This window comes from Triticum aestivum, chromosome 3D, assembly GCF_018294505.1.
Source record: "Triticum aestivum cultivar Chinese Spring chromosome 3D, IWGSC CS RefSeq v2.1, whole genome shotgun sequence".
NCBI lineage: Eukaryota > Viridiplantae > Streptophyta > Magnoliopsida > Poales > Poaceae > Triticum > Triticum aestivum.
In genome coordinates, this window is record NC_057802.1 from 456779997 (window position 1) to 456791164 (window position 11168).

Here is an 11168-nt window from a genome sequence, read left to right on the forward strand (position 1 = left end):
CAAGCTCAGGGCCTCCACCATGACACTATGGGAGTGATGAGGTGCCCTCGGCTTCTTCGAGGTCCGTGACGAGGCGACAGAGTGAAGCCCGGTAATGGAGGTGTCCGAATAATACCAGTGATTGATTGTGTGTGTTTCATTAATACTATTGGTCAGACTTTAGTTCGCATTGGATCCCTAAGATTATGTTTGTGTTTATTAAGCAGTAAGTTCATTGCAACGGGAAAATGCTCCTCAATAAAGAGTATGATTTTCTTGACACTATAAGGAATATGATTTTCAGCCTAACTAGATGTGTCGCGCGTAATAACTTTAGCATGTGGAGTGGAGGTCGGGCTGGCAATGTTGTGCACGTGACTCGTCTACTAGCCGCGACATGATGATTGGTGTATGATGATTGAATAGTTGTGGCATGTGACGAGATGATTGCATTTGCGATAGTTGTTGTATGTTATTGCGTTCATACAGTTTCATATGAACAGTTTCAGTCATTGATTGGTTTGTTATATACTATTGGGTTTGTCATTGCTGAAAAGAATGATATTGTACATAACATTTGCGATTCTGTGGTAGATCAGGTTTAAATTTGGAATAGATGTTTCTATGTTCCACAAAACAAAAACAGCGTTATTAGAAAGTTGCTATGGGTATTCCATTTTGCTGATGCAATTGTGTTTATTGTTGTCCTCGACTAGATCATGTTGAAAGGAAATTGGGTTTTTAACTCTTCTATTGTTGTGGGTGCTTGAGTGATACAAAGTAGCTCAGAACATGACATACTAGCGTGCTATTAGATGACCACAAACGAGTATTTTCTTGGTACCAACATTAGGTTGTACTATAGTACATGAAGAGAGTTTTATCTATGGTCGCTCTAATTAGATTGTAGTTAAATAATGCCATTCTAAAAAAGGTGAAATATTAACTATATAGGTATGCAACAAGCGCCCAACACAGATATCGTGTCCATGAGAGCACAAAACTTGGTAAAATAAAATGAGCTTATAACTCACATGCATGAACAAGTGATATGACATGGCAGCACTGCATGGACATACTGGTGCAAAAATGTAACATATAACTTGCATGCATTGCTTGCTGATGTGGCATGATTGTATGTAGGAAAAATAGGTAGTGTGTTGTAGCTATTTAGAAATAGAGAAAGGAGTGTCATTTCTAAAAAATGAAGGGTCAACTATATAGGTATGCTCCAAGCGCTCAACACATACATTGATAAGAGCACAAAACGCAATACAAAAAATTAACCCATGACTTACATGCATGAACTGATGATGGGGCAGTGTTGCATGGATACGCTAATGTAAAAAAGTATAACTTATAACTTACATGCATGACACGCTGATGTGCCACGATTGCATGGGTAGGAAAAATAGGTAGTGGTTTGTGTAACAATTAAATCCAATGTGATTTAAAACCCACTTAGAATCAACTAGTGTTGTATGGTTGAGGATTCCCATGTGTCGATCGAAAGGATGCTAGTAAATCTAGACAATAAATCTAACGGCTATAATAATTTTGATGATGTGAAAGCATGCATGTTGAGATAATTAGAAGTAGCTAGCGGATCACTCCCTTAGGTGTATAGGATATGATATTGGGAATTTTTATATGCCAATGTGAGAATACTTTTGAATGTCTGCTTCCACAAAAAAAAAGCAGAAACAGAATTATGTTGTTGGGTTGTTGGCTGATTTGTGGTACTTTTTCTATCAAGCACAGTTTAACAGGGTTTTTTTTGCGGGTTACATTTTAACAATTCTTTCTTGTACATATAAATGATTGGTGTCTCCTTGCAAAATATTGAGGTGAACAAGCTTGTTAAAGGACGCCCATTGGACAACTTGTGTCCCTCCAGTGGTTGATGAAATATTGGGATTCTGTAAATGGTGGAACAACGGATGAGTATGTGCCTTGGTTATGCTCAATGTATTGATGTATTTTTTTTAAACGGAGGCAAAAGCTTTGCCTCATCTCATTAATAAAGAAGAGGGGTAACAAGGTCTCAAGAGGGTCATTACTCCTCGACAAATGAAAACAGAAGCCTACTCTCGCGGCATCAAATATCCCATATGTTTTGCCCCGGCCAGAACCCAATTTCTAGACTCCGCCTTGATACGATTGACCACAACGGTCGGCATCGTGGCTTTCTTTTGGAACACCCTCGCATTCCTCTCGTTCCACAGCTCCCATGATACAAGCATTAGAAGAGAGGACACGGCCTTCCTCCTGTGACCTCGTCCAAGGACGGTCTTCTCCCACCATTGCTTGACCGTGGGGATCCCAGCCCAGGTGGCGATATCCAACTCCTGAACGACGAGCCAACACTTAACCGCATTCCAAATGCGTGTGGAGAACCTGCAATGCAAGAGGAAGTGCGCCGCCGTCTCAGGCTCCCTCTTACAGAGTTGACATAAGTTATAATTTGGCCATCCTCTCCTCCGAAGCCAATCCGCCGTCCAAACCCGATTCATGATGACAAGCCACGCAAATAATTTGCACTTGGGAGGCCCCCAATTGCCCCAAACGACCCGTGTCATGTTGGAGGCCACAGTCCCCTCGAATTGCACCTTGTAGGCCGATGACGAAGTGTAAAATCCATTGGCCATGAGGTTCCAAACTATGTCATCAGCCATGTCATCATGCAGCTGTATGTGTCGAATCATCTCCCAAAGTGCGCAAAATTGCTCAATATGCCGCACATCCAGTCCGTCAGACATATTGATCCATTGGATCCAATTACGGTCCTGAAGGGCATCTCTAACTGACTTGTTCTTGTTTGCAGAGATCGCAAAAATGGATGGAGCTATATCTTTGGGCTTCTTCCTTCCCTCCAGCCAAGGGGAGTGCCAAAACTTCGCCTTCCGGCCATCTCCCACAGTGATAGTTGAGGCAACATAAAAAAGCTCTCTGTCCGTCGAGTCGCATGGGTTTCCCATGCCCACCCAGGCCCTATCTGGCTCTTTCCACTCGTACCAGAGCCACCTCAATCACAGAGCACGAGCAAACATATCCAGGTCAAGGACACCCAAGCCACCAAGCCCCTTTGGTCTGCATACCAGCCTCCAACTGACCTTGCATTTCCCACCGGAGACTTTATCAGATCCCGCCCATAGAAAAGCCCTCTGAATCTTCTTGAGGGCGCCGATTGTGCTCTCTGGTAGCTTAATTGCAGTAGCATGAAAGGTTGCCTGGGACACGAGGACAGATTTAACAGCTCCGTGCGCCCAATAGCCGTAATAAATCGGCCTTGCCAAGGCACAAGCTTTCCTGCGGCCTTGTCCACTAGGTGTTGTAGGTCAATCTTCCTGAGTCGGTAAACCGACAGCGGAAGGCCAAGGTAGCGCATGGGGAAGGCCGAGCGCTTGGCCGGGAAGCTCTCAAGCACGTCGTCGAGGTTGATACCATCACACCGAATAGGCGCGACGGTGCTCTTCTCCAAGTTTGTCACCGGGCCAGTGACCTCCCCAAAATTAGCTAAGATGGAAGTGAGCTGCTGTATGTCCTCCTTAACGGGCGCGACGAAGATTGTCGCATCGTCAGCATACAAAGACGTGCGCATGTGGGCGGTCCTGCCGCCGATCCGCTTCAGTTTACCCTGCCTAGTGGCGGTGTCAAGGATGCTCTGAATGGGATCAATGGCGAGGACAAAAAGCAGAGGACAGAAATCCAAAAAGAAGAGGACAAAAAGCAGAAGATTACCCAAACAAATTATTAGTTAAAGAAAATTGTCTTCTTGCTATAGGAACTATAATCATGCAGAACAGAGATCCAAGGGTTGCAAAGAGCGAAGCTTCAAGGGCAACAAGTCATCCAAATCGCTGCAAGCCAACAGACTTTCTGGTCCTGATTCAGCAGATGGAGATAACATGAATTAATCTGATCTTTGATGAAGCGGTTGTCTGTAACTATATAACGAGACTGCGGCTACACAACTATCTTGTTTTACATAACTGTTCTGAAGAAAACAATATTGTAGATGACCAGTGTTGCCAGTCCCTTGTCTGCTTAGGTTTTTTGACACTCTCATGCCTTTTTTCTTTTTCTTTTATGTTGTACATTAAAAATTAACTGAAAGCTGATTCGATTGCACATGCCCTGGATTTGGATAAACATGTAATATTTTGCAGAAGAACATTACATAGAAGAGATTCAGCAGCTGTCCGCAAAGGTATGTGTCATATTCTTCAGGTTTCTGATTCGCTTTATGTTCATTTCATCTGTTTTAGAGAAACATAAGTATCTGATGTCTAGCATGGCTACCCGCTTTAATATCAAATGTTACTTTCTATTGTGGTTGTTTATGCTGATAGATGTAACCATTAATCTATGCTCTGGTCATCCCATGAATTAATGGTTTACAACTAGTATTGGGAAATTCCATACATCGTAATACTAATTTTGAATTCATTATTGACTCTGATATTTAGTACTCCCTTCGTCCCAAAATGTAAGACTATTTTTGACACTGCCTGAATTGCAGATTGCAGGCCTGAAACTTTCCATGGACAGTACAAAGAAGGAAAGAGATTTTTACTTCTCAAAGTTGTGTGACATTGAGATATTGGGTCAGCGACCTGAGCTGGAGCATCTACCGGTAAAAATGATTTTTTTAACAGAAACTCATATGTTGCATATTTACTAACTAGAATTTCTGGTCTGCATTCTAGGGTCATAGGTTCTGAATTCCTAGTCTTTTTTGTACAAAGAGATTGTTATCTGCTTTGAAAACTTAAAGAATAAGGTTCTTATCTATTTGACCAAACATCTACTAGTTCATCTATACTCTCTTTTTCACTCCTAAATTACTACCAGTGCATCTTAAGCTAATCCAATGGGCAAAGTGGCCAAGTACATCGGTGACTTGCTTTTACTCATGTAATATGCTTCTACTAGGGATTTGTGAAATTCCAAGCTGTGCCACATGATCGCACGAGTAAAATATACAATCTGATTTTGTAGCTCACATATGGTTCAACGTGAATAAACTGAGAGTGGATAATCCTTCAAAACTGTGGAATGATTTTAGTGTTATACTATAATCTATTCCCTCAGTAAAGACATATAAGAGTGTTTAGATCACTACTATTAGTCATCTAAACACTCTTATATTTCTTTACGGAGGGAGTACATTTTTTTTCCTTTTCCTAGGTGGTCTCACACAGGCCTGAAGTTTTTTTAGCAGATGACAAAAGCGGTTCGGAATATACTTTATGCAGCCGATGCAAACGATTCACAACTACCACAGGCTAATGAAATAATCACCAAGTCACCAGGCTTGTTCTCAGATGAAGCAAAGTGAGATGTGTGTCGCATGATTTTGTGGGTATCATCATTAAAAACTAGTGGTCCTGAATCTGTAAATGATGAATAACATTTGATGTTAGCCGACATGGTCTGTCAAATACAGTTTCCCTGAACTTCTACTTGCGAAATGTTAAGTACTCCCTCTGTAAAGAAATATAAGAGTGTTTAGATCACTACTTTAGTGTTTTAAACACTCTTATTTCTTTGCGGAGGGAGTAGTTATGATGCATTCACACTCAACATTCTAAGATGTTTTTGCTTGACGAAATTCCTACTACATGTGTCAGATTTCAAGTTTTTTTCCAACCATATAATGCAGCAAAGAATATTTTACAAAACACACCCCAACACCGCTGTGAGAAATATCTTATAGGATGATTTAACTTCTCCAAATAGCTGCTCTGGTCTCATTTTGCCCGGATGTCTCCATTCTCTCTGGTGGGAGAGCTTCAGCAGATGGATACTTGCTCATTGTTGTGCACTAATAATGTCAAGAATCTGCATGCAATAGAGGTGATAAAGCATATAAATGAGCAAGAACATCGATTTTTCTTTTTTGGCTCTAAAAACGGACATAGAGGGGGACCAAACTTAATGGGAGAAAGTGAAACCTTATTGGCGAACTGTTGAAAAGCTTGTCCTTCCATCAATTTCTCCAATTCCTACAGATGAATAAATTAATGGGCAGACATGAGGAAATAAATAAATGTGGCAAAAAAAGGGGTCAGATACTTTAAGTGAGCTAGCTGCATCCATGTGCACCACTGTCAATTCAAGTGACATGGGCCTACAATCTGATTGAAAATCAAAGTCATAATGGAGGATGAGAAATAGAGGTGTATACTATTCTCATGAGGAAATTTGGATTTCTCACTCACACTCTCCTGATTTGTGGATGCTAAGTTGGGTCAGATGCAATACAATAGTTATTGCATGAATGCACGTGCAATTAACAAGTAAATTACCTTTTCTGGTTCTGAAGAGCCATCAATTTGAAGTATCATTTTCTGCAGTTCAGAGTCCCTGAGAGCATCCTTGACTTCATTTAATTCAACTGGCAAGGATAAAAACAGAGTAAAAATGCAACGAATACCTAACAGTTAGCTAGCATGGAGTGATTATGCTCAGCTGAAGTGCTTAGTATTATCATTCATATGATGTAGTACATGACAATATTTTCCATCAAGTTGGGTGTTATTCAGGACTGTATTACCACACCATTTCAGATAGTCGTATACTTGAGTTCAAGGCCAATTCTAAAGTTCAGCTTCGTGTACTTGAGTAATAAGAATTGAAATGTTGGCACATCATTAACATACACGTTTCAAGCTACCCAAATGAGGAAGCGTCCAATTAAAAGGCAAGCAAATTATTCAAAAAAGGATAAACCTCTAACAGGAGTTGAGGCAAATGTAAGAGAATTAGATATGCCATCGTAATATCCTTTCCCAACTAATCTACATGACGACAACAGCCTGAAGAGAGCAACAATATAAATAGGAAGTCAAATTTGGTAGCAAGGTACGCCATACCTAAGGACCTTAATCTATTCCGGTCAACAAGCCAGCTTGGATCCTCAACTTCAAGAGCTTTTGTAGGGCACACTGTGTTTGGAGATTGTGCAGGGCATGTTGTGTCCGCTGCTGCAGAGCAACAGTATAGCTTACAATCAAACAATTTATCGCCATGCATTCATAAATTTAAAATGAAGCTATATATTGCATCCATCGACATATTTAGAGAGATTATCTTAAATTCTTTTGACAGCTACAGCTGGAGGTAGTGGTGAAATGGTGACTTGAAGGAATATCCTTAAGTACACAACTATAATTTATTAGTCTGAGATTAAGCAGTTTTCACTGCAAAAAATCAAATGGAAAAAATAGTGAAATTATAAAAGACATCAGGGTGTTGTATTTTACCTAAAGAGGGAAGCTGGTCCTCATCAGGGTTTTTACTTAAAGAGGGAAGCTGATCCTTGATATTAGGATAATCTGTTCCTTTTTCAAGCAACACAGAGCTCGTCGCTGAAAACAAAAGAGTGCTCATATACAAATCCCTCCAAATTATATTAGACAAATGTAATAACTTAAGCAAAACGTCTTGCAATCTAATGCATGAACTGTGATTTATTACAATTGGTTAAGCCCTTTTATTGGGTAAGTAGATGATCTGGAATATTTTTGGGTACACAGCTAGTCAACTTCTTTTTATGAGACAGATTGCATACGATGGGAGACCAAACACAGTGGTTATCAATACAACATATATCTGAAAGTACCAATTGCCGCTCCCCCAATTTTTGTGATGAACTAACAGAAGTTGGTATCCACCTTCAAGGGAAACTACTGAACTGTAATCAATAGGAACGACCACATTCAATGAAGTAGATATGAGTGCTCCTTTCTTGAATAGTATATATTATGTACTTGTATGTGGGACCTTCATGTCTTAAGAGTTCTCTTCGAAAGGTAGAGCACTTACTAACTTCCTCCTGCAGCGACGGCTTGTTAGTTTCTTCCTGGGGCACTATCTTTTGGCAGAATTCAACTGCACACAAAGCAATATTTACTATCAAATGGTGGCTAGCAAGAAAAGTAGGGATATGCAGCGACGGATGTTCATATAGATAGCTTGATATTATATAAATAGTAGTGACAACTTGCATGTTAGTGGTGCTATGGGGGTGGGGGAAGAGGGGGCTTCTAGTCGGTGGGCAAGGCAGGAGGGTGTCACCTAGTGACTACGCGGACTACATGGCTGCTTGTGAATCATGCACATTGTGTTATTAAACCAAAAGAAACAATATTAGTCGAAGTATATTTCAGTAACAAAACAGAGTGCACTTATTACTGGCCTCTATCAGTATTAAAATTTTATGAAGTGTGTCCTCTAAGGCTCTAACACCCTACTTCCTTCAAAAGTTTAAGATAATGAACAACAAGGACAGAACTGAAGTCTGAAGTACCTTTGTGTTTTTTAAAGCATATCACAGAGCAACTGCAAGGGAGAATGAGACAATATATTAGGTCTGTCCAACAACATTCAATATAGGAGATAAGGAGGCAAAAGAAGTTAATAGCTCATGCTAAAAAAATGACAGTGTGCATTCAGTAAATTCGACCTTGTTGTATCACTAAACAGGAAACAAGGTGTGAAGCACTCTTGTGTATTTCTCTGCTATAGTTTTTAGCATTGTTTTAATGGCGTACTGCGTTTTATGGCGAGCGACCCCCTTTATAGCATTATAGTGACGATATAGCGGCGCCATAAAGGTATTGCGATCCTGGGTCTGTATGGCGATTGACCCCCTTCACACCTGTATATCGTCGCTATAGCGACGAGATACGGACGCCTTTAAAACAATGGTTTTTAGGGTTTATAAAAAAATTTAAAATCAGCTCGAAACGAGGGCAGGTCTGGATGCTGAATTAGTAATGAATGGCAGATTAAGTTACCAGACAAAATTAGATAAGAAATTGAAGAAACCATAATAAAGCATGCATGGAGGAAGATTTATTATTGTAGATAGAATTACATGGCATGCTTCACATCCTTAAGCTATGACCTCAACTGATCAAGCATTCTTAAGTAATGCTACTGATAGGCAGAAGGTACTATGGTAGTAGGATGTTCGGATATCAGATTCAGATCAGGTGATACCATAAAGAGTTATACGTCAGCAGACTAAAACCTGGTCATCTCTGTAGTAAGTTATCTCTATTATGCTACAAGTGGTTTTGCCTCTGTGTGCTTTCACATTCATCTAAGGATAAAGAAAATGAATACTTTGCGACATTTGAATCCGGAAATCACAAAGATTAGGTCATGAGTGAACAATCATATGAGAGAAGGTATGAACTATTATAACTTTGGGGAGTAGTTGACATATAATATAGCATTAGTTAACCGCTATGATATTAATAAATACACAAGGAGTTACAACCATGCCTCAATAGGATAGTTTCCAAGTACCAACCATGTCTCCTGAATCTGTTCCATGAACCCTAGGTACTGAGTTCTTTTTTCCAAACAATAAGCTAATCCACTATTGTCAACGAGAAATTGCACAGAGAGCACATTCTGACATGCACACTGATGGTTATCAGTTTCCCACTTAGCTCTTGCCTGGTGGTATGGCTAAACAGTGAATAGACCAGGAAATCCAATCGATACAGCAAAAGGAGTTCCTCATATACTGGCGTGCCACGCCCATCTTCAGCAAGAACTCGCGTCCGCAAAACTGTAAAGAAGCTAATGATTCAACTTACTAGGGCGTGCGGCAAGTGGGGCACTTGTACTTGGACGGCGCCTCCTTGCACACATCGCAGCTCCCACCACCCATTCGCAGGACAACCGGAAATTCGGTTCGGTTGTCGGGAGACCAGGATGCCGAATTTGTTCAGGTAGCTGATGTCGGCGTCGGGGCACCAGGAAGCTGGAAGTAGAGGCCGGAGGCGAGGTGCCCTGGTGGATCAGATACAGGCGGGCGGGCGGGCGACCTATGAGTGGAGAGCACGGCGGACGGAGGACGGCGAGGCCGCTAGGTTGAGCGGCCGAAGGGGCGAGCTCGGGTAACGGGGCGCCGGCGAGGATGGGTGGAGGCGAGGGAGGTGGGGGTGGGGATGGGGGGGCGTGCTCGGGGCCTCGGGTAGAGACGCCGGGCGCGCCGGCGAGGGTGCGAGGTTGAGTGGCGGCGGGGGAGCGTGCGCGACGGCGCGGGTTGAGGCGAACCGGCGAGGGTGAGTCGCGTCCAGAGGTCGTGCGCGCCTGCTGCGTGGGGTGGGGTGGGGTCAAACCTGGCCAACTGGGCCATGCCTGGCAGGCCGGCCCGTTAACAGGCATGCCCGGCTTGATGGGTCTGACCGGCACGTGGCCTGTCTGTGGCCGTGCCTAGGCCGCGAGGCTGGACACACGTGCCGGCACGGCACGGCCTGTTTAGTGTTTTTTTACAGCCCAATAGGCTGAATATAGGCCCGAAAACAGCCTGATAGGCTAAATATAGGCATAAAAACAGCCCAATAAGATGAATGATATGTTGGCCGACAAGCTAGACATGTCAGTGGGCCGGACCGTTTATTTATAGTATCATGTCTGAGCCGGGAGGCTAGGCACGCGGCTGCCATGGCACAATCGTGCCAAGCACATTTAGCCTTAGGTCGTGTTGGCCCTGGCGGCCAAGTCTGGGTGGGATTGGTACCGGTAGGTCGTAGATTGGGTTGGGCCGAACTTCAATATGGAACCTCGAAGCGTGTAGCCCGGAAGATCGGTCCTATTTGTTGCGTGAGTTGCTAGATAGCAAGTAAACACATATAGGCTCAAATAACCCGGCACGGCCCGTTTAGTGTTTTTCACGTCCCAATAGGCTGAATATAGGCCAAAAAACAGCCCAATAGGTTGGGATTGGCGCTGGTAGGTCGTAGATTGGGTTGGGCCCAACTTCAATGTGGAACCTCGAAGCGACACTAAATTTTTAGATTGTGTAATCCGGATGACCAGTCCTATTTATTGCGTGAGTCGCTAGATAGCGAGTAAACACATATAGGCCCAAAAAACCTAGTACGGCCCGTTTAGTGTTTTTCGCAACCCAATGGGCTGAATATAGGCCCAAAATAGCCTAATAGACTAAATATAGGCATAAACACATCCCAATAAGATGAATGATATGTGGGCCGACCCGTTATGTATAGTGTCGTGCCTGAGCCGGGAGGCTAGGCACGCGGGCTGCCACAACACAACCATGCCAGGCACATTTAGCCTTAGGTCGTGTCTGCCCTGGCGGCAAGTCTGGGTGGAATTGGCGCTGGTAGGTCATAGATTGGGTTGGGCCCAACTTCAATGTG

General features: G+C 42.7%; 1 protein-coding gene and 1 pseudogene across 2 annotated transcripts; one reads left to right on the forward strand and one right to left on the reverse strand.

Annotated features, from left to right (window-relative positions):
- The first annotated feature begins 1796 nt into the window (after positions 1-1796).
- LOC123079634 (microtubule-associated protein RP/EB family member 1A-like) lies at positions 1797-5320 on the forward strand (annotated as a pseudogene).
- Positions 5321-5567: 247 nt separating this feature from the next.
- Positions 5568-10127, reverse strand: LOC123079635 (zinc finger HIT domain-containing protein 3). 2 transcript variants are annotated; one of them, XM_044502430.1, is made up of 8 exons: positions 9597-10127; positions 8294-8325; positions 7810-7875; positions 7248-7352; positions 6858-6965; positions 6291-6379; positions 5937-5987; positions 5568-5823 (listed from the first exon to the last, which is right to left on the reverse strand). In XM_044502430.1, the coding sequence occupies exons 1-8, from the start codon at positions 9668-9670 to the stop codon at positions 5794-5796; spliced, it is 555 nt and encodes a 184-aa protein (XP_044358365.1). In that variant the 5' UTR covers positions 9671-10127; the 3' UTR covers positions 5568-5793. The 2 variants fall into 2 exon arrangements, with proteins under 2 accessions (XP_044358365.1, XP_044358364.1); XM_044502429.1 differs by having other exon boundaries at positions 6858-6968; positions 9597-10052.
- Positions 10128-11168: the final 1041 nt, after the last annotated feature.

Excerpts from the sequence above, each read along its gene's own strand:
- LOC123079635 (XM_044502429.1), bottom strand. The coding sequence starts at position 9,670 with ATGGGTGGTGGGAGCTGCGATGTGTGCAAGGAGGCGCCGTCCAAGTAC. Across the intron at positions 8,326-9,596 it reads CCCACTTGCCGCACGCCCTA|TTGCTCTGTGATATGCTTTA; the intron begins GTAAGTTGAATC and ends TCTCCCTTGCAG. Across the intron at positions 7,876-8,293 it reads ATGCTTTAAAAAACACAAAG|TTGAATTCTGCCAAAAGATA; the intron begins GTACTTCAGACT and ends CTTTGTGTGCAG.